The sequence below is a fragment of the Lycorma delicatula genome, chromosome 9, assembly GCF_047948215.1.
Source record: "Lycorma delicatula isolate Av1 chromosome 9, ASM4794821v1, whole genome shotgun sequence".
Lineage (NCBI taxonomy): Eukaryota > Metazoa > Arthropoda > Insecta > Hemiptera > Fulgoridae > Lycorma > Lycorma delicatula.
This window is the reverse complement of record NC_134463.1, coordinates 91060449-91085710: the sequence shown is the minus strand read 5'-3', so window position 1 is coordinate 91085710 and position 25262 is coordinate 91060449. Positions and strand designations below refer to the sequence as shown.

Genomic DNA, 25262 nt, shown 5'->3' with positions numbered 1-25262 from the left:
ACTAATGAATGAAGAACTTATCAGGTAGCTGGATCATCTACTACTTTTTCCACAATTAAAATCAAAATTAGACTTTATAATTTTTAACATCTGTATTTCTAAAATTTATCCCATAAGAAAATGAATAAAAAGCTTTAATGTTTGAACTTATGATTGAAAGTTTTGACAAAATTTACATGATTAAAAAAAAAATCTGTTACTGCAAGAAAAACAATATTTTAATTAACGAGTATCATTACAAAAAAATATTTTTTTAGAATAAATATTAAATAATAGTACCAGAATGTTAAAAATAAAGAAAAATAATAAAGAAAAAAAATAAATAAAAATAAGAAAAATAATAAAGAATGATCTACAAATAAAAAAAAAGAAGTACACTAAATAAATGCCTTTTCATGCTCAAATATATGTATCAGACAAACCAAAAGTATCACTAATAGATAAGGAAATATAATCATTGTAGGAAATGAATGTAGTGAAAGATATATTTAATGACTAATTTAATAAATCATTAATTTGTTTAATTAATTTAATTTAGTTGTACAAAATATTAAAATACAATGATGACATCAAGATTATCAGGTTAACGTACAAATAACTTTTGATTTACACATTTTTGACGTTCCGTCAGCTGACAGTAAAAATACCACACCAATACTGTTTTCTTTTTACTGCTTAATAAGGTCATGCTATCTCTTAGTTTATTTCTTACTTATACAACTGAACCTGCTGTGTGAAGCTAAAAACAAAGCTAATAAAAATACCAAATGCCAAACATATAGTACTGTAAACGACAGAATTCTTAGCATGCATATTTGGAATGTGTAAATCTTGAACTTTTCATCCATAAACAAATGCACAAGTATTTTCTGTTCCAACTAGGTGAGTTTGGCATTTCTAGTTTAAGCTACGTTTGTGTGACAAAGAATGTAGATTTCAAATCCACAAGAAGCGGCATTTCAACAAAATGTTCCAAATATCTGTATTAGTGGCCAGTTAATATTTAAGACCATGCAGTAAAGCAGTCAGGCTGAAAATTAAACTGGTTGTTTAATAATAATACATCTTGATTTTGTAAGGCCATACTAAATTAACAAATTTTAAAGTTGTAGATAACATTCAAGTAGTAATCTTAAATTTGCACATGCAGAAATTTAAAATGTGTCTTAAAATCATCAGTGTAATTGTGATTATTTAACATTAAATGACAGGTATGACTTCAAATTATTTAATTAATAAGTTAAGTTATTGCAATTTTCTATATTACCTTTAGGATGAATGTTCCTTGAAGTGTTTAATGAAATTTCTGCCCAGTCTGACCAATGTAAAAGATATTGGAATTTCTTACGATTTTATACTGTAGTCTTTTCATCTATCAGGTTAGGTTTATTTTGACATGATACTTTTTGTATATTATTAATCTGTATTACTATACTATATATAGTAATACACTATTATTACTATATTAGTAATCTATTCAGAAGTCTACAGTAATACAAATTTTTGTAAAATGCTGGGTAGAATCTCTGTCATAATACCAAAATACCCACAAACTAACTCTCCTTAAAAAAAAGAGCAAACTAAAATAGTTAATGCATAATAACTGTGTCTCTTGATGATTTTCAAGAAGAATTAAGCATTGATCAAATGTAGAACTATAGCCAATAACTACAAAAGTGCAGGATCTGGCAGAAATAACTCACTCATTGATTTGAAATGTAAATAAAATAGGCATTACAACAAAATTACAAAAAAATAAATACATTCTGAAAGAACAGTCTTTGCCATTTGTTTTCACATCTTTTATTAATTTTTAAAAATTATGTCGTTCGTATGCTGATCTTCACTTCTATACAGCTCTTTAACCTCTCGCTGAAATTCTGCATTACTTTTCTTGTTATTTCCAATAGTATTGCATTAGATGATGGATAGCAGCTCTTAAATGATTGAGGGTTCTTGGCTTCTGTTTAATAATTTCAACCTTTAGATGTCCCCAGAGAAAAAGATATCACATGGTGCAAGATGTAATTTTTTGTGGTGACTGTGCAAGCCATGGGATGTCTCCTTGTGAAATAATACATCCGGGAAACATTTTTCTGAGGAAATTCATTTTTCTGAGTTTTTGGTAGCAAGAAGTCGTGTAACTTTTTACATAATGTTCAGAAGTTACTGTTACCGATTGTCTTTCTTCCTCAAAAATGTATGCCCCTACTATTCCAAATTCAGCAACCATGCACTAAACTGTAACAAGCTCAGAATTAAGAGGGTGCTCATAGGGGATTATTTTCTGCCCAATATTGAAAGTTCTGTTTGTTAACACTATCTGATAAATGAAAATGGGCTTCGTCACTTGACAGCACACTCGAGCTGGATGGAACATTTTCCAGAATAGCCTAGCAAGAAGCAATATGGCTAATCCAGTCACATTCATTTAGCTGCTGCATGAACATCATTTTGTAAGGATGAAACTGTAAGTCGGCATGTAAAATTCTCCTTACAGTCCGATCAGAAATTTGTAACGCAAGTGTGTTTAAGAGCTGAGTGACGTGGAGATTGTGCAACTGCTTGTCTCTCTGCTTCAATATTTTCAGGTCTAAGCCTCAAGACTACCTGGTGGTTCCATCTTCAAAGCTGAACTGGTAGCTTTAAAACTGGACACCCATAACTGAATTGTCTTCTTATCATGTAGAGTGGCATCTCAACCTAGCCGAAAGTGTGAATGAAATAATCGCTACGTGTTGATAACAGAATCACCATTTTTAATATACCTTTCAATAACGAATGCGTGATGCTCATCAATTCACACCATGGTTGCAACCGAAATGGCAAGACATCTGCTACAAAATGGCATGCTGACACCACACCCCTGTACTATTAGTGCTCTATGAGCAGCGGTGGGAAATCGGGGATTTATTTCTGCCGGACCCTGTACAATGATCGACAATCTTTTCAATAAACAATATCAGGAAGATCATATCCTTGTGTGACAATTTATTTCAATGGCCTTTTAAACAAAAACAATCGAAATTGATTAAAAATTGTGTATGCCAAAGTTTTCCGATCAACTGGAGCGCAAATATGAAGTGTAAAAAGATACAACAAATTATACTTCTGTAGACAGGGATGGAGAAATTTAAGGCAAAAAAAAAAAATTACTTAACTTCGTATCTTATCACACAATATTACATCCAAAAATGAGCTACACAAACCTACATTTTCTTCATCATTTAATCTAAGAACCCCAAGGCATTTCTGAAATCCAAGAAAGTGAAAAATGAGATTAAATTTATTAATCAAATTTTGAACCATTGTACCCTCTGAAGCAATTCGTTGCACTGCTAATTCAATAAAATAAAAAACCAATCAAAATAAATAAATAAAAGACTGAATGAATTTTTTAATATGAATGATATAGAGTGAAACATAAACCATGCCATTTTTAGATTATATTATACTTTGACTCTTTACAAAAAAAATAAAATCCTTATAATTCATATAGAAACATATAAAAAGTAAATAAAATGATACACCTTTTAAATCTCTAGAAACTGCCCTCATAGAAAATATAAAACTGTTTTATAAATACAAAAGAAAATGAAATCAGCTTAAGGGTTGAAAAACTCAACTGCACTTACAGATGATATCGTGATTCAGGCAGCAATAGAAGTAAAACAGTGTTTGGAGCTGTAAGAAAAAATTTATTAAAAAAATTAATCTTAGTCAACAATAACATCTTATGTTGTGCAGATGCTTATAATTGAATTACAATGAATGTACATCATAATATTAACTAACAAGTAGCTACTTCAATTGTTTCTACTTAACTTTACATATTCAAAAGTTAACTTTCACCTTATACTATATTTAACTTTAGGTATTCAAAACTTACTTAAGTGTTTATGTTTGGAATTACTTGAAGCAAATGAATCTGAATTATTAACTGCACACTTCTCTTTTTTATGATTGCTCTCTAAATCTACATTTTGAGTTTCTTTACTTGACTTCTTTTTAAACTTTAAAGCAAAATCATTTTCAATTTCTTCATTTGAAAGTCCAACACCAACAACCTAGACAATAGAAAAAAACCATTATATTTTTGTATGATTTCTTATCAGGTTTTAAACAATTTCAAAATGCAAGAGAATATTTTTCTTTAATTATGCTGAATTTATAAACATATAATTTGTGAAACATACAAACAGATTTTGGTAATTTTCTTTCTTTACTTTAAAGACAAAGATCCTCTAATGACACAGTAATACATTTTTCAGATAAATTAACCGAAAGACTTTATTTAATGAAAAATACAATCTATATAACCAATTTGAATATTTTTTATTCTTTCGTTAGTGTTAGAGTGTAATGGATTAGGTAAACTGTAATGATATATAGCTTGGTATTATTCTAATATACTTAAAATATTTCGTCAAAAATTGAAAAAATTGGATGAGAAACTAGGTACAACAATTACACATTTTTGCATCCCAAATGGCCTCAGCTTTTAAATAGTAGAAGTCTTTTTATATTACTTCTCTACATTAATTTTATTTTTATCAAGGTGCAAGGTGGTTTTTAAAAAACAATTTTTTTTTCAAATAAAAATCTTTATAAAAATCATACACAAGTGAAACTTTTTTCAATTCTTTAAATTTAGACTTTTCTAAATTCACACCAAATTAACAGTAGTTATAGTGGTCACCATGAAAGATGGCGCGTGTACATTTTTTTATCTTGGTTAAAAATAATTGCTCAATAAAAGTGAAGGTATTATTGAAACTGCAGTTATTTTTGCACTAACTGCATTCGGCCAATTTTAGTTATCATTTGTTTGAAAATTAGGGATGTGAAAAGCGGAAAACTCACAATTTTTTTGTACTTTTTTGAGCATGTCAACCAACTTTGAATTTAGTATAAAATCCAAACTGATCAAGATAAAATTTTTCTACTCATAGAAGTAGATTAAATGATTGTTTCTCAATAATTATTATTAAGGATTAGCCAAAAAATACTATTATTTAAGTGTACAAGTCATTTCAAGTAAAAGCATCACATTTCAATTAACATTAGGTGTAGAAAAAAGAAATTTCCGCCACCATCAGGCAGTAATTTTGTAGAATTCTTTTTACAGAGTTTAAATTAATAGATATTCACGTTTTATGGTGAGAATCATTTACAAAATCATAAAAATCAATTTAAAAACATGGCAATATATGATGGACTGAAGAAGCAATCTCAGCGAATGGTACAGTCTCAATAATTATGTAATCCCTTCTGTTTGAGTTCTATTCATGAATCCTTTACACCACTGCATGTGTTAATCAGTATTTATATTAATTAATTACATTATATATTACTAAATATATTTTTACACTTATGTGTAAATTTCAAATCGTGCAAAAATAAAAAGGGGCTTTCTTACTTTAGGTTTGTAAACTGATAAATAATAAAAATAATGAAATTGTTAAGAAACACTTGTTTTTAACCTATGTTTTTTTTTGTTTTGTTATTTAATAATTATCATTTGAATGCCGATGTATGCCTAATAGAATTAAATTTATGCCCTGTTCATGGAAAAGATTGTTGTGCAATAGCAGATAATGTTATAATAAATTGTATAATGCTTAAAAATATGATTTTAATGGCTTTTTGTAATCTGTTATTCTATTAATACGAGGGTTATTTTTTTTCAAGGTCCAATCCGTCACGAAATTAAAACCACAGTGAAAATAAAAAATTTTTTATTTGTCACAAGTACTTACATAGTTACGCTATTTCTCTACATAGTCGCCACTCCGATTTAGACATTTGTCGTAGCTTGGTACCAACTTTCCAATACCCTTGACATAGAACAGAGCCAACTGTGTTTTCAGCCATGTTTCTACACTGGTCTGCAGCTCGATGTCTGTGCCAAAATGTTGTCCTCCTAGCCAGCGTTTCATGTGAGCAAGAGGTGAAAATCAGTTGGATTTTCACCTCTTGCTGGTCTGGGCTGTATGGTGGGTGATCAAACACTTCCCAATGAAAACGCTGCTGGAGCTTCTATGTTGTAGCTGCAGTGTGCGGCCGAGCATTGCCATGGAGAAAGACAATGCCTGATGACAACATTTCTCTCCGCTTATTCTGAATTGCCCTTCGTAGACATTGAAGAGTCACGCAGTATGAGGCTGCAGTGATGGTCATGCCACGTTCCATGAATTCCACCAAGAGAATTCCATTCCAGTCCCAGAACACAGTAGCCATACAATTTCTGTTGGAGAAGGTTCGCTTGAACTTCTTTGGTTTACTGGGAGAATGAGAATGCATCCACTGTTTGGATTGTTCTTTTGTTTCTTCAGTTTCAAAATGGACCCGTGTCTCGTCCTGTAACAATTTTGTTCAAAAAATCTTCTCCTTCATTGTGGTAGCACTGGAGAAACATTAGGGAGGCGTCCATTCTCATTGTTTTCTGATGGTTGGACAGCATCTTGGGAACCCATCTCGCACACAGTTTGCAGTACTGAAGTCTCTCACTCACAATGGTGTAGAGAGATGACCTTGAAATTTCAGGAAACGAATCACTCAATACAGAAATTGTGAACCAACGATTTTCTCGAATCGCCTCATCCACTCGCTCAATGAGATCATCAGTTGACACTCGCTTCCTTTCCTGACCGCCTGCATCATGAACATCTGCATGTCCTACTTTAAAGTTCCTGCACCATTGTCACAGTTTGCTGTCACTCATTTCACTGTACACATTACTTATTCGTCGATGAATTTCAGCTGCATTACCACCCCTCAGCCTGAAGAAATTGAATTATCGCACGCACTTCACATGGCAAGAGATGCTATTGTTGTAGACATGTTTACGTATTAGCTGCGTGTTCAGAACTAAACGAAGTGACGTGGTGTGATTGAAGGCCATACTAGAGACACTGAGCAACACGTATACGCAAAGGTTCATCCGATTTTTACGCGGGTTTTTATTTCGCAACTGATCAGATCTTGAAAAAAATAACCTTTGTACATTTGAATCTTTGATAGTAATATTATGAATAGTCGTAAAAATAAAAATATATGACAATAACGACACCAATAGTAATAATAATAATAGTACTTACAAAAATTATAATTTATAATTTTAACAAAGTATAAAGTAATCTGATAAAACTGTGTGAAAGGCAATTTTAACCATGTTAGTGTGTTGTTGGTCTATATTGCAACAAACAGGATGCACTCAACTACTAGTTGCAACTGTATTTTTTGAATGATTGTTTCATACATTTTTACTTCAATTAAAAACTTAATATTAAATACTTTATTTTCAAAATACAGTCAATTCAAACTGTTTCAAGGATTACACAATGAGTATTTTCCTATTAAATATTCACTGAAACTAAAGATAAGGTTGTCTCATAAATAACAGTGTGGGCACTTAATCTTTTCAGATCATGTAGCCTTGGAACTGGCTATGTACGGCATCAGTTTTAAAACACTGTTACAAAATCATTTTATATGGCATCTAAGTCGGTTATTTTGTTTTATATTCACAAAAGAATCAGCTTTATTACACAATTTGAACGACGTTTATACGATGTAAAATGTTTTATTTAGACTAGAAAGAATATGACCATTTTTTTCTCAGAAATGTGCTTGTGTGTGACTGGAGTATTATAATTGCTATGAGGGTTACGGTTTTATTTATTATTTACAAAAATAGCTTATCTTACTAGCAACATATCGATGTATTGAAACACATAATAAATTATGATATACAGCACACAAAAAAAAAAGGAATTTGTGGTCATAAATACATCACTTTTACTTGAGGTCTATAAATATCTTTTCTGACAAATGATATTGATAAACATGTAACACATATCGATTCGTAATGAATAAGAGTATACAGTAAAAATGGTTTTTTGTCAATCTGAATAGCCTTTCGAGTGGCGGGAATTTTTATAAAACGTAGTTTTCTGAATCTACTTTCACTTGTACTAACATATGTTACTAATCTGTGATTTATGACATGGGTTTTTCATCATATTTTGCCCAATTTTCAACCGATTTTCTTGAAAGTATTATTTTTAAAATCAGCAGTTTTAAGCTAACCCTCAATTATAATTATTGGAAAACAATTGTTTAATCTACCTCTAAAAGTACAAAATTTTTATCTTGATCAGTTTGAATTTTACAGTAATTCAAAGTTGACATTTTCAAAAAAAAGTGCAAAAAAATTGTGAGTTTTGTGCTTTTCATGTCCCTAATCTTCAAATGAATGACAGTAACTAAAATTGGCCAAATCCTGCCAGTGCAAAAATAATTGCAGTTTCCATCGATACCTTAATTATAAAAAAATGTATCTGCAAGAATATAAGATATTCATTCCTTGACTTGTTTTAGTTTCCAAAAAGCAGGATACTCCATAAATTGTTAACTCTGTACTTGTATTAACTTGTAACTCTGTTTTTGCACTTAAGAGGAAACAAAATTCATAATATAATTAACTACTGACAATAAATTACCTACGTTTAAAATTACATTTAATCCTACTAGTGTTAGCCATTGGAGCTGCAATGTTAGTTACTGTGGACACTTCACTAACACTGAAGTAAAATCAGTTATAGGTCTTGATTAAATCACTTTTTTATTTTTAATATTCTTGTTTAACCACCACCAGTTTCTTCCATTTGATACTACACATTCTATTTTCCCTTTTAAAGTACTCCTACAATAGGAATGTTTTAAAAGGAATGGCCAAATAAAATTTCTTTTACACATCAAAGAATAACTAACAAATCAAATTTTGTGGTTATGTTAATCTACTTTAGTATATATTCTTGTTTACTTACCAAGTGTTCTAAGTATGTTTAACAATTTAAAAAAAATGTATGCATATTTTGAAATAATTTAAAGTTACGTTTAAGTTATATTTTAGCATTTTTTGCATGATTAGTTTTTTATCTTTATTTATTCTTTCATTCTGTCCATGTGATCTTTTCCCATAAATTTGACTGGCTTATCAGAAACAAAATATTCATCACCAATATAGCATACAAACAAAGATGAATAAAATAAGATGAGAAAAGAGTTTTTTAATAAATTTTGCAAAATCATTGGCTAAGTTAGATATGCTGCTAATCAATTAGTTGATACTATTTTCATAATAGCAGCATCACAAAACCCTCAGAAAATTATTTAAATTCAGAAACATCCAAAATAATTTTAAAACAAAGTTGATTTTTTTAGTTTTTCAAAATTCAAAAAAAGCATCTAACATTTTATTTAATAAACTTCATATTTTTCTTTATTTAAACAGATTGGAAATGGTTTATACAGTCATTTAAATTATAATAAACTAAGAACACTGAATTTTTAATTATACAACAATAATGTAAATACAAAAAATTATAAGTAAATACTTGCCTCACGTAACTGTTCACTAATAACTCTATCATTCTGTTCTTGTCTATTATGATGAAGTGAACTTTTATTATAAGAGAAAGTTGACAACGGAAAACTGTTTGTATTTAACCACTGTCCACGTCCAACAGTAAAACCTGTAAGACTGCCACTGCTTCGGGAATCCTGCTAAACAATTCAATAATGCATATTACATTAAAACTGTGATATGAAAAAGACACAAAATTTTACTTTGAATTGCATCCTAGCAGCAGAATGTAATTATTTCATTAAAAATTAATTTTTATCATTTATAATGCTTGTTCAGAACATATAATATAAAATATGATTAAAATATAATTTTCAAATAATAAAAATGCGAAGATGTATGGGTTTTTTCATGATTTTGTAACGAAAAAACTGGCAAAGTCTACATAACTTTCTCAACTTTGCTTTTGATCGTTTTATTTCAAATATGTCGTACGGTTTATAAAGCCAATCCACAAGGTGCAGTGGTAGCATCTCAGCCATCCATCAAGAGGTCCTGGGTTCAAATCTTGGTCAAATATGACATTTTTCATATGCTACAAAATTACATTTCCAAATTCCATACACAAGCTTCAAGCTTATGTGGCTATATCATCAAGCAGAAAAAATATATATATATATCAATGACTTAACTATGCAACATTTAGAATACGATTGCAATAAAAGTCAAAATAGTCAGTAGAAAATTTTGGGTCTGTCTATCCCTGTGATCAAATTATGTTTTTACATTAAAAACCATGAAGTATTAAAAGTATAATTGGGAAAAAATTGTGATTCATAATATAATATTCTGGATCCCAATTGACTATCTCGACCAAATGACATTTTTATCATGAAATTATATATAGTATTTAGAGTATAATTGCTAAAAGACTTATGGCCTCACCCACTTTTCAGTAATTTTTTTTTCCGGGGTAAAAATGCTTTCACATTATCATTGCCTAGATATAATTTATTTACTATAGATAACTGATAATTAAATATTAATTAAAAACTAAAACCTAGCAATGTAATAAATCTTAAAATGAAAAAGCTTGTAATATATGCTAAAGTGAGATAAAAACACAAATGAAAACCACAGTGAACACAATATTAAAAAAAAATTAAAAGAATAAAAGTTACCATCCGGCATATGCCAAATGGTATACAGTCGACAAGGACCATATAAATAATTAAATTCTCAAATCAAGATGTACATCCTTTATAAATTGCAAGACAGTCGATAACATCATTGCATTGTTCTCCTACATATTTCGCATGTCAACCCCTAGTTTAATCTTGCAATGTCATGTCGCATAACAGAGACAATCCACAAATATATGGTTCACTATTAGTTGGCAGTAGCAGGGAGCACATGGAGTACCCACTTCATGAGTAAACTTAGTGTGCCCTGCTCATAAACTGTGAATAATAACCTCCTTTTGACAGTTATGTCTGCATGAGAACTTCCATGGTGACAAATTGGTGCTTGATTGGATGAAATTTATTGTTGATAGTAGCATTCCATTCACTTTGCCACTCATCATGAATTATCCTCTTCAGGAAACAGACAAGATCGTCAGAAGCAATGCAACTGGTAAAATTAGGCTGAAAACAAACCCCTTTGCTTGCTCTATCTACACACTCATTGCCTAAAATTCCTATATGGCTGCAGATATAGCAGAAGTTCACTGTTTTATTACATCTAGTCATTTATGAAATGAATCTCACAAACAACAGGGTATTTGGAGTACACATCACCAATCGCCTGCAAGGCACTCATGGAATTCGAGCAAACAATTACATGTCAAAATGTTGGGCTGATTATACTTACTTAGTAAGGCTAATTAATAGCAAACAGCTCCACAACGAAAATGCTGAAAATTGAAATTTTTCAAGCCATTTTCAAAGAATTTATGTCGAACAATTTGGAAATATTAATGAAATACAGGCTAATACATGCAGATACATTTGTACATAAATATTTATTCCAAAATTTCTATGTTTTTTTAACTCAGGGGATCATGAGATGGAAACATTCCCAAAAAAACTCAACATCGAAATTTGGAATCGATATAATATACTTTTACTTTGCAGCTAGAGAAACTTCATAGCAATAGAGCTGTAGCCATGAAAGTAAAAAGCATTGAAAATAGAAAAAAAATGCTGAACAGAATAAACAAACAAAAACAAAAATGTATTATGATCTTATGCAAGAATTTAATTTGTTTTTAACATATTCAAGTGCATGACCTAATACTTTTAATAAGACCTACTACTGAGAAGATGCCAACCAAAATTTTGATGACGGCAGAGATAAAAGTCCATATATTAAGATATGTAAAAAAAATGCATATATAAAAAAATGCATAAATAAAAATTCTAGATAGCACTGTACCAGAGCTATAGTTCTAGAATGGAAATTATTGTAATTGGTCCAATTTGGTTAAATGCAATTTTCACTGGATCTTGACATTTTAACACCCAAGGAACCCAAAAAACCACATGAAAATTTTCCGGATGTTAATGTTCGTATGTACGTGTTGTGGCCTCTAAATCACCTTATATCTCCAGAACTACAAGAATGATTTTGGCCAAACTTGGTCACACCACATCTATATATGGGGCATTGATGCCAATACATTTTCAACCAAAAGTTAAGGGAATGAGGCTGTAGAGCAACGTCACCCTCAGTATCTCAAGATTTCACCTAATTAAGGTCATATTTTTCTTAGGCACATTTGTTAACAAAAAAAAATCTGCAAAAAACGTTTTTTGAAAAATTGTACCCCCAGTCCAAAAAATGCTGTTGTAGTCTGCGATATTGTGACATCAAGTTGAGCAGTAGAATTAAATAAATAAATAATATTTAAAGTGTTAAAAGTAACTTGGTTTGACGGGTCTCGAACAAGATCAACTCTGTACCTAGTGCATTAAGCCTTGTGGCTACATCAATCTGCCGACTGTACAAACGAGATTTGTTCTGTGTAAGTTGTGAAATACCATTAGTTGAGTTAGTGTTGACTGTCATTGCTAGTACTGCTGCTACACCTATGCGAATTAAGTATGGTATGCATGCGCACTATAGTATATATAAAATAATTTATAAAATATAAAATTATAAAATAAAAATAATAAAATAAATAGTATTATAAAATAATTTATTTTATATTTAAATAAAATGATAAATATTTTATATTAAGTTGTATGTGTATGTTCGTATAAGCTGTGCATCAAAAACAACTGTGATGTCAGATTTTTTTTACACTTAAAAAATATACACTTTCTTGTACATAGGCCCTTCATCCACCGATGCAATGTGACAGGGATCCGGCTCAAAAAAATGTCACTTAAGCGTTGGATGGGAGTCGCTTCATAGTCGGACATGTTATTGTGCTGTACCTCATCCACTGGTACGTATGCAATGCACCTGTAATCAACTCGCTAACGACCAACTCCAAAAACGATTAGCTTGTCAGTTGTGTGCCTACTCTCATGCAATTTACATCTGACAATTTCTTGAGCTCTGTATCCAGTTTATGTGTATTTTATTCAGTTTATATTTTATATATTCAGTTTATTATGTCAGATGGTGATTGGGTATTTTGTAGTAAACTTGTTGAAAAGCCGTTTATGTTTATATAATTATAGTTTGCCAGATTATTCAAACAAGATCAATCTGGAAAAGGCATGGGAAGTTTTAGCCAAAGAAGTTGATACAAGTGATAAGTACATAATAATATTATAAATATATAAAATTGTAATAAATGTACATAATAATATTATGTATACTCTTATTGAATACTCTTTTCCTTATCTCTTCCTGATGAAGTTGTACAACACGTATACTGCTTTCACAATATTGATCACTGACGACACTCTTTTACAAGTTAAGCATTCAGCAAAACTTGGAACTTTTGGCACATCATGCCAAAAGCATATTCCACACATTTTCAATCCCGGCTCAATCTGTAGTTGAAAATAAGTGTGGTATTGTTGAGTTGTCTTTTAGGATGTGGTTATATGATTTTTCTTGAGGGGAAATGCTTCATCAGCAACAAAATAAAATGAGAACCATGATCCTGTATTGTTATGAGGTAATGCCTGTGGTTTAGGTAAATCAAGAGTTCCTCATTGAAGGGAATGGTTCATCCCTGAAGCTTTGAAAATCCCACCATCACTGATTCTCCCTGGGTATCCTGTTTTGATCATAATGAAATCCCATCAGCATCTGCTGTATCCATCAACAACACAATTGAATGAAATGACATAACTGAAATTCGTGGAACCACTTCCAGGAAATTTGTTAATGCGAGTATGCTTGCCATCTGTAGCACCAATGCAGTTGGGCGGGTTCCAAAGATATTTGCATCCAACTGGCTTTATCTGGTATTGGCATATACTGGTTGTGCAGCACTGTCCAAATAGCTTGAGAGCATTAAATGATCATTCTTCCGATAGTACAATTTCCATGGGCAAAGTAACATGATAGTGAGGAGAAACTGCATCCACTTCCCAAGTATCTGAAACAAGAAAACAGAAACAAAAATGTAGTAAGATATGATTTTATTCTTTTCCCCCTACATTACACTACTTTAACGATGAGCAAATAATGGGCAGGATCAAATGATAATAATGGGGATTTAAAAGCAAAGTCCCCCTACATTATCTTGGTTGCACTACTTTTTATATTCATAACATTTGTTTTCTTCTCTTTTTTTGTTTGTTAAGTGATTTCATAATTTTATTTTATTAGGTTACCAACATTTATATATTTTGTATTTTTATATTGTTTTGGTTGCTATCTGCAGGGACAAGTGGAGAAACATCTGGACGGTTTTTTCAAGAAATTTGAAACCAGTTTGTAGTGGTGACAAACAAAAGAAACCATATTACTTGAATAAGCTGCTATAATTTTTAGTTCCTTTCGTGAATTCATCACTGTCAGATGTTATGGGAAACTTGCCACCTGTACCTCAAGTGAAAAGTGAAGCTGTCGCCCTAAGCTATGACATGGATGAACATGAAGTACTCGATGTAATCGAGTCATTAACCGACCTTGCTCCCTCAAACACTACAAGTTCACAAAGTACATCTCAGCCTGCTTTGACACATTCGCAGTCAGCATCAGCAATCATTTAGGATACACATGAATTTGTAAAACTGAAGACAAAGAACACTACTAAAAAGGGAAAAAGTTGACCAAATATTTAAGACATTGACAAAGCTTTCATTGACTTTTGCAGCCAGCAAAGGTTGTCACACACTGAAGACAGCCCTAGAAAAATGTTTTTACTCAGTCTACTGTCAGATATGGAAAGCATGACTGATCAGCAATTTTGAAAGTTCAGAATGAAGGTGCTACACTGATTGATGGTATTTTATCAGAATACCCAACTTCATTACAATGGAGTGGTACTTCTTCAGAGCATAGTATAGTAATACTTCACCAGTGCTGTTGTCACCATCATATCCTGGAACTGAACTCCTGAACTCTCAACAATACCACCCATCTGAATACCAGTAATACCAACTCCTCTGAATGGTAGCAACACCTTCACAACCCTAACCCTCAGTTTATTATTTTACTTACTTTTTATAGTTTAATAGCCCTGGGGAGGGAAAGGGTTATATTTTTATTGTTAAAGTAGACTGGGATGGCTTTGCTGTCATAGCTGGACATGGCATGACATTGCTGTCATGGCTTTGCTGGACAGTCTTTTCATGGAATGAATGATTTACATATTGAAGGAAAAATTTAAACCACAATTTCTGTAAGAGTTTTTTATAATATTCTATCCATTAGCCATGAATATAATCAAATTAATTTAAACTTATTTTGGCTTATTTATATGTTACCAGCGACACGTGGATGTTGGATGATGTCGCCGAACAATAAAACTAAAGTAAAATACAATATAGTAAAATCAAATTAAGCATATTACAATACATTAATATAGAAAAAAAATAAAAAGATTATTATCCCACATAGTTAATTAGGTAGTTTACTAAACTATGTTGTTTGTCTGGCAATTCTCAGCTTGAATGAATAAATTTCACGGTGAACCAACTCTAGAGCATGCCACATACAATTGAACGTGACCAAACAACTATTTTCCAACAGTAATCCAGTAGTGTTTAGGGACTGTCCTTGTGAATTGTTGATGGTCATCACATATGATATTCTTGAAGGGAATTGCAAACATTTAAACTGAAATGGAAGATTGGTTGAAATTATTGGAATCCTTGGTATGAAAATATCTTCTATATTTTTTTCAGTAAGAAATGTTGCTTCTACAATAGTTCTTGATAAATTTTTATATATAGATGAGTGTCATTGCAAAGTTTCAGTAGCTTCAAATTCCGCAAGAATTATGTTGATGTTGATGGAATTCTAAAACTCTGTTGAATATAAAACTCACTCATCTTGCTCCATTACAGTTCCCATAGAAAGAAAAATCTTTGATGGTCCCGGAATGAGTTTCATAATATTAGAACTTATAATGTTAACATCTTCATTGTAAGGTGCCAAAACTCTTTCTCGAATCCAGTGAAGATTTTTGTAGTGTTCAGTGAAATTCACGACAACTCAAACAATTTATTTATTTGATGATTGAACAAAAACACAAAAATTATCAGGAAAGGTGGTAGGATTATTATCAAACGGATGAATTCCTTTTCCCATTCTTAGTAGTTGATCGGCAAATTGTTTAGCTTCACAGCCCACTCAAAAATAAACTCGCATGTTAGTTGTAAAAGCAACAGTACTGTAACTTCTCTCCAAAGACATGAACTCTTTAGACACATGACAATTTCATTGGCTGCTGTTAATTTTGGTATAACAAGAAGGATTTGCCAGAAACCTCCTGCAAGTAATAATACTTTCTCTCCAAAAAGAGATGTGTTATTTTGAAAATCCTTAACGTACCGTTAAGTGCTTCTAGAGCTTTTCGATGAGACATTATGCATTCATCTCAAACAATGAGACTGCATTCTTTCAATAATTTTGCTCTTCCTGATGATTTAAAAATGTTGCATATAACTTTTTTTCTATGTGATCAATATCAAGTGGCAACTTTAAAGCTAATGTGCTGTCCGACTTCCCTGCAGCAATGCAGTAGCAATTCCGAACGATGCAATGGCTAATGCGATTCCTTTCCTGATTCGTACTTCAGCCAAGATTAAGTTAATAAGAAACATTTTACCAGGAGCATCCAAAAAAATAAACATAGATCCATTTGATTTTGTTGTGGCATCAACAACGGTTTTAAAAACATTAAGTTGTTCAGTTGTTAGTTTTTCCTTGTTCTCTGAAAAGAATCTTCTTAGTTAGTTTTCACCATAATTTGTTTCCTTGTCAAACTCCAGTTCACTTGCACTGTAAGGATCATATTGAGGTAGTTACAGTCCTAATTCGAATAATATTTAAAGTCAATATCAATGCAAACATTTTCCAACAAAGTCAACAATTGCGAATTTCGCTGTTGGAAACTGCATTTGGATTAAGAATTTTTTTTGTGTAGAATGTTTTCTCATCCTTAAACTGATTCCACAGCAATTGTGGATCACTTGGTGCAAAACATATTAATATAATTGCAAGTAACTGTCGAAGCTGAGAAGGTGATTTTGTAAGAATTATGTCAATCATTATTTTTTCCAATGGTCATCATTTTCTAAAAGTCCAAGTTTAAAGCAAGCCTCTTGAAATGTACATCAAATTCTCATGTTTACAAAACATAAATTCACAAATTTTTCAGGTCCTCAAATAAAAACACTTCAACTGACTCGGATGTACAGTGTAAACATATAAAATAGTGTTGGATGAAAAAAACATTTGGAAATCCAGGTATCAGTATTCCTCTACAGCATCGCAAAAGTTTTTCCTTGAGTTATTCCACGCACAATATGTGGGTACTTGGCAATATAACAGAGTTTTTGTGAAACTTTCACTCTAGCATAGTTTAAAGAAAGCAGTAAGTCTTGTATCTTGACGGTTTTTCTAAAATGCAGTGAATATTATCAAATTAAAAGTAAACTCTTTGACCATTTTCAAGCTGAAAACTGAGATGGATTATTGCCAAATATCTTTCATGAATAGGAAATCCAAAAATATGTCAAAAAGCTTCACTGGAGCTTATATAACATACTGTCTGATATTGAAGCACTTCATCATGCAGGTTTTCATTACGTATTTGAAGAACAGCCATATCTTTGTTCATGTATTTCCAAATATATTTGTTTGATACTGAGTTGCAGTATCCCACGTTGATATGAGTATTAAACATCTTTGATAAAAGTGGATTATATGATATGATCCACTTATTGTCTACAATCCAATTTTGATAAACACTGCTGATTTGGGTACGTAATTTGGCTGTAAATCCCCCACTGTTAGGACAGCATCAATGATATAATGGATAACCATCTATCTGCTCCTGTTTTTGTTGAATTTAAAAACATGTGTGGAAAGCGCTTGCTAAATCTGTTGTTCTTCAGGCATGATAAATTTCGATTTAGCTGACCACACGGTCCATGCACCATATTCTTTGATACTACACCAAATAATTCAGAATCCATGTTGCTATCGAGTAGCTCTGCTGAAATAATCAAATCAATGTGTTCAGATGAAGCTTTTTGTTTAGTCAAATTAGAATATGCGCATGAGGCAAACCTTGCTTCTGCCATTCTATGGAGTACATCCAATAAACATCTGAAAAAATCATGTGGCGAACACAATAACATCCATCAATTTTGAAAGCTTTTGTTTAATCACTCTAGATATCATGGTGATCGGAAGCTTGCTTATTACCTTTCTAAAGAATTTTGACTTCTAGCAATTTTGGAATGCAGATAATAAATATACAGATAATCTGGATGGCTGTGTTTTTGAACATAAGTCATGGCATCCTATATATACTTGTGCATGTGTCGCAGACTACCTGTAAATGGTGATGGTAAACACACTTTTTTACATGTCTTGAACTAGAATATCTGAATGTATTGAATCTTGAAAATGAATATAATCTTCACATCCCAAACATGATTGATTCAGTTTGATGTACGATATAGTCTTTCACTTTTGATTTTTGCATACATATCTACAACAAACTGATTTAAGAGTTGTCTACATTTCAAAATGTGGTTGTCATGGTCAGCTCTTACTATTAAGCAAGAGTAATAAAATGATTGAGATGATCTTTTCTTTGTTGCCAGTATTCCAGTGGTAGGGTTGCTTTGAACATAACTTAAGTGGTATCCATCAGAACCATTCCAAAACATTAACGGGTATAAAGGCAGTCATGCGATCTGTGCGTTACTGAAATTCACTGTAAAGTTCTATCTCATCTATCTAGAACAAAATCCCTGGACATACATTTATTTCTAATTGTTACTATCACAATCTCATTCGCTGTAGGAGAATTTAACCTTCTTTTGTGTTCCCAAGTAGGTGTCTTTATCTGGCCGAATAACTGCATTGAAAAAATCAGACGTCATTTGTCTGAAACCCAATTTAAATGAACGAACTGATCGATGATGTTTGTGAAGAAAAAATTGCAAGCAGATTACTACTTCTCTGTTAAGACTGGATATGACATCACATCTTCTTGAAGCTTATAATTCAGGGTCTCCAATAAAGTAAATTTGTAAAAAATTTGAATTTTCATCACTGATAGGCAACAAAGATCTCGTCTGATAATTAATTTGTCCTTGAATGCGAAATGTTTATTGGAATTCTGTTGGTGACTGATAATTTACACCGAAAGATGGCATTTGAAAGCAAGAACTGTACTTTCTGATATTGCTTAAAAATTGAGTTGAATGTGAGTCAGTTCCAAATATTAATGATTTAAGTGGTTCTGGAGGCATCTCAAGACTTGGTAAAATGACCTTTCCTTTGTTGCAACAAATTCCTTCAGGTTCATTTGCATATTTAGGAGCTTGATAGTAATCGCAAACATTGTCCATTAATACAATTTTTACTTAAGGGTCACCCTTATAGTTATACCCATAATTGTAATTAAAAGCACCTTTAAAAAGATTTTTATTTGTTTTTTTTACACTTGCTAGGTAGATGTGTGAAGCCAATTTTCTTCTATCCTCTTCTTCCATTCTTCTGAAGCTTCCCAATCTAAACATCCTTTTTTAGCAGCTGTTTTGCTGCTACAATAACCAGTTGAAACTTCTTGGAATTCCAAGAAAACTGTCAAAAGCAATTCAATATTTTGCCATTTAACTTTAAAGATGATCATACTTATGCCAAAATAAAGAGCAGAGGAATTTAATTCGTAACTCATTATAATGAGAAAAGCTGGTATTCAGAACGTTTGATGAAGAAGATTGTTTTGGCAGAATCTACCATTTTTTTTAAATTTAATAATCTGTTTAATATAACGCATTATATAAGACCGCAGAGATAAATGTTAAGAACTTTGTTGATAAATTTTATACTATATATATATATATATATATATATATATATATATATATATATATAAATTTGTTTTATATTTACCAAAAGAATTTATAAATTTAAGCAAACTTTACTTAAACAGCCGAGTTAATAAATTCGAACAATGCTTTAGATAGGTGCCCTTCTAAAAGGTACATAAAAAAAAAAATTTCTTACCTTTTTAATGTTTAAATCTTTAAACTATAATCACTCTCTATAAAAAATGATGGTAAGTGAGTTTGTTTGTTGTATGTGCTCACATTTTCATTTTAGCTTTTATTGGCACAAAGTGGACCAATGGTGTTGCACCAGGCAGTTGCACACAGCTCCATCCACTGCACACAGCTATATATAGTTTATATATATATATACAGATTATATTATACTTTTGATATGCATCAAACTTTTCAATCTTATATCTAATCTCATATTGCAATCTTTCTGTACAGTATAATAATACAAATACATCTTACCTTACAGTAATTAGTAGTCTTTCTTCCACAAGATACATTTTCTCCGGTTTGTGTCCTTTTTCCTGATTACTGGACAAAGTTTTTCGGCCAGCTCCTTGAACAGTTCCCTGGACATCCTATAAAAGCCTTTAACTTTGCTCCATTTTTTGCAAGTTCTTCTGCTAAAACAAAAGTGTTTGATTTTTGGGAATGAAAGGATGAACCAAAAATCTGTCTTCTTTGAAGCCTTCTCAAATACCAGTACACAACGACAACATTACAATTACAAATCACACGGCTTGCCATTCTGAAGCAGACTAATGATAAAAAAGAACTTTTGTGTTGATCATAAGTCGCAGGAGAATTGCATTCAGTGGACGAAGGACCATACAGTCAGTGAGTTCTTTATAAAAGAACATCTTTAACTTGATTTGTTTGTCATTCTAAAATGATTTGTTTACATCAGTTTCTTACAGAATATTTACAATTCAAAAACTTGTTCAGGTCTATTTCAACAGCCAAATAGTTTTTTTTTTTCACTACGATTTATCTACATCTAAAAGTAAGACAACAACTACAAAAGATATGTGAATATGTTTTTACTTAACAGAAATAGATTTAAATAGCTGCACTTTTCAGCAGCCCAATCAAACTTAAACTTGTACTGGAAGTTTAATATAAATACAATAATGTATCGTTGATAAAAATAACAATATGTGAAAAAAACTATAAAAATATTAATTCAGATATTTTGAAATCCTTGTACTCTTCAGTAAAAGAAACCTTTTAACTGGCAATAACAGGGTATGATAAACAAAAAACAATACAATGAAACAAAAGCTTTAAATAAAAGCTATAACATACCTTTTTACAGTTAAAATTCGATCCATTTTCTTTAAAATGTTTCTCGGGCGAATTATTTTCAACCACTGCTTTAAAATTACTAACATCATCACCATCATCATCATCATAAACATCACTAGCGTTATCATCATCACTATTCAATTCATAACCAATTTGTCTGGCAAATTCTTTTTCTTCAAGCGAAATACTTCTACTTTTTTTATCTTGCTTCTTATTATCTGTTTTTAAAGTTTGTATTTTTGGAACAGATGCTGAATTTATTGCTTTACAGTTACTTTTGTTTAAATTGATATTCCGAGGTTGACCACGAGAAAATTCAGATAAAAGATCAAGTGTTTTAAATATATCATGTAAGTTATTAGTCATTTTAATATTATTATTTTAAAGATAGACCTGAAAATTAGAAAAGCTTTAATAAAAAAATATTATACTTAACGTTAAAAATGTATATATAAAAAAATAAATCATTAAAGTTCTTATGGTACAAAAGTTAATTAAAATAACAAATTGGTTATTGCCACTTTTAATCCCAGTTAATTTTAACTCGGAGGGAGTTATAACTGACAAAAATAATCTGTTAACAACATGACAAAACAATACTTTAAAATTAAGAAAAATTATAAATGACGTTTTATATTACATGGAAACTTTTTTCTGGCAGATCTTTCGAATTAATTATACAATTCCTTCTTTATAGGAGTTACCAGTGGCACTTTAGTTAACGATGACTTAACTTTTAATATTGACTTTATAATTTCCATAATAATTAAAATGATGATTTCAATGGCAGAATAGGAAATGATGAGATAATCAGATAAGTTGTTTAGTATGCAGGTTGGTAAATATTAGGGCCAGGTGGATAAGTCTATTATAAAAAACAATAGAAAAAATCTTAAAGAATTTTATCAATCATAATATGTTACATAGAAGCATTCATACATATATAGAAACATTTCATTCATAAAAAAACTTATAAAAGGCAAACAAAGGTAAGGAATCCCTACAGATTGCAGTGGAACAACAATTGTCTGGAATGACTTTTGCAAAGAATAATCCAAATAATTAAAGGTTTATCATGCATACTGGACATATTAATGTAATGTTTATTGGGTATCACATTCAATAAAAGATGAAAATATGTTAAAATAAATTGATTTTAGTAAAATTAAAAAGATACTCAGAACTAACATACAATATAATAGAAAAAACAGATCAGTAATATATTACAAACAATCTAATGAACACAAATTTCCTTATAAAAAAATCTTAATTTATAAAAATTATCTGAAAAAAAATTAAAATTTATTACCTCACTGTTTTATAAAAAAGAAAGTTAAAAAATTTATTAAAAAAAACTTAGAACCATATTGAAAAGAAATAGGGTTTGGTTATTGTACTATAAAAAATATAATTTCTCAGAAATTAAAAATCACAAAACATTTAACCAAGTAAAACTAATTGACAGTCAATAATCAAACATAACTTTAAAAGCATTTTTTTTAATCTTTAATATGCACTTGCATTAAGGTTAACTTCGTTTATGAGCAACAAGATCACACAATTATTTTAAGCAGAGAATCTGAACGTTAGCAGTGCATGCATATGGGACTCTTAAGATCAATGAATTTATGGAGGTTTAGTGGTATAGGTTTAAAATATCCTAGTAAGTAAAACTGTGTGATTATCATGAAAATTATGCAGTCTAACCTGCCTAAGGTTACAAAACTTAGGTAAGGCAAAGAAAACAGTAATAATGTCATTTTATTTTACCTACTGTACATGCACAGCAAAATAAAAACAAGCATAATTACATTATAGTTCATGCCTGACCAATGTGTGAACAAAAATCTTTTCATTAATTAATTTTATAATTAGTTTAACATTGGCCTAAATTTATATATTTTGTACTACACAAATTGCACAAAAGAATTTAAAAATCTAGTAAAATCAAAGATCAATAAAAATACATTCCCTGTTGAGGCAAAGCTTTATTTAAATAGAATTTTTTTTTTTTTTAAATAGTGTATTAATTTTGTTTAAGTTGCCAGGTGTTAATAAGCAGTTAGAATAGTTGGGCATCTGGAAAATTGGTATTCAGATAATCAGTGTTCCACTGAATTTATTGGGAATGTTATAATACAATTTAACATTATTAAAATAAATACAGACTGACTAATTAATCTGGAAGTCAGGAGGTGGGGAATAGAAATCATGTTGCAACTTGTCACTCATTGCAGTATAAACGTACAATACAAGTCTACAGTTTACTACATTCCATACAAGGCTTTTGTTATCATGTTATAACGAGTTTAAAAAAAATAATTTACTTAATTAAATGTATTATTTACATAATAACTACATTTTCTTATTTAAAAAACTTCTACAGAAATTGGACAATGAATTTTAATACACGATACTGTACTACCTGAATAACTTAACTTATAACTTTCTTATTTCATATGTAAATGTCCCAAATTTAATAATTAAGCTTACAGATAACAGAATAAAATATTCACACAAATCATCATGCTATGTAAAATACATATATACCATTTTCACATTTTATTTTTTTCAATATTACATAAAGGCAAAAAAAATAAAAAATGCAGGGTGAAATTTAAACTGTCCACATACATTTACTATATTTTAAGAAATTTAACAAATTTTTTCTAGCCAAATATGGTCAAAGATAATAAAAACTGAATTTTTAAATAGTTTTTATGGAGTCTTTTAAAGTTAGATTTAATTTTTAACTGACTAACTCCAAGGTTTCATTAGGCCTATAGGGTTTAATTTGTGTATATAACAAGTTATAAACTTTAAAGTAGGTAAAGTAATTTGATTTTGTAGTAAAAATGCAAATAAGATTTTGTTTGACTATAACAGTAAATAAAAAATTAAAATTTCATTTTATACTCCATGCTTAAGTTGGAAGATTTTATCTTAAATTGATGGTTTGGAAAATATAGCAAACAGCGAATATGACTGCAGAATTTAATTTTCTTGAACACAGATTCCCATTTTAATTTTTATCTTGACTATCGTGGCCTATTAAAAAAATAAATTTCTGAAATCTACTTGTCAATGTGATCTAAAATAGTACAGAATTTTTCTAAAATGTATCTGCAACCAATTTAACTATAAATCATAATATACTTTAAGAAAATTTCCATTTATCTTTAACTGAATGCTAAAAAGATGATAAAGAAAAACAGTGGCACAAGATTTGTGGGAAGAGCAATTTATATTCGTGCAAAACAGGCATACATTCTCATATTAGTTCACTAAGATTTATTTATTCGAAGTATCTAGAAATAAGAAGAAATCTTACCTACTTAGTTAAAAAAAATCTTTGACACAATCCCAAAATAGGTGGTATGAGATATGTTAACTGCAGAACATGTTCCACTAATGCCGCAGAGTGAAATTAGAACTAATGGAAAATGAAATAATAAGAAGACTGAATAGCCATCTGTCAAGAGCTTTTACACTGGCCAAATAAGTTAAAACCATTGACTTACTCTCTTGCCCTTTACAATGGCAACGGAAGAGATCCAAAAAAAATGCAAAGAAATTCCTGAAAAATAATTTTCAGGATAGATTGAAGGAGGTGATAATCTAGTACAAAAAGATAACAAGAAAGGATGGAGCTGAAAAATTGGCTAGTGCGAAGAACACTCAATAAGAGTAAGCCAGAGAAGAATGATGAAAATATGCAAACATATGAATACCTGGGTACAACTATAAATTAAGATGGGAAATGGATAATGTCAACTGTCAACAAAGGGGCCATTGTTTTCCACAGATCAGAAAATGGTAATTCTGAGCAATTATTTGATCAATTTAAATTTTTTCATACTCTAATATATTATAGTAGATATGATTAGGATCAGGAAAACACAAAATCTAAATGTCAGAAAGCAGGTTTGGGCAGAGGGTGACCTGTGTAAGATATAAATCTGCAGCACATCATAAGTACTCATCAATTACAAATCCATTTTGTGAGTTATGGTGATCTATTCAGATGCTAGTCCATTTTGTGGAGAGATTACGATAAAGGTAATTTTATTAGTCTGATTTGGAGTCAA

General features: G+C 30.6%; 1 protein-coding gene across 5 annotated transcripts in view; it reads right to left on the bottom strand.

Moving 5' to 3' along the window:
- Nucleotides 1-25262, bottom strand: part of LOC142330216 (uncharacterized) — a 49123-nt gene that overhangs the window by 22364 nt on the left and 1497 nt on the right. For 4 of the 5 annotated variants that reach the window (XM_075375358.1, XM_075375356.1, XM_075375359.1 and 1 more), the window contains exons 2-4: nt 21175-21567; nt 9406-9570; nt 3890-4067 (exon numbers count right to left, since the gene is read on the bottom strand). In XM_075375358.1, coding sequence (XP_075231473.1) covers nt 3890-4067; nt 9406-9570; nt 21175-21540 — 709 coding nt within the window. In that variant the 5' untranslated portion in view covers nt 21541-21567. The remainder of the gene's footprint in view (nt 1-3889; nt 4068-9405; nt 9571-21174; nt 21568-25262) is intronic. The other variant, XM_075375355.1, reaches the window with a different exon arrangement.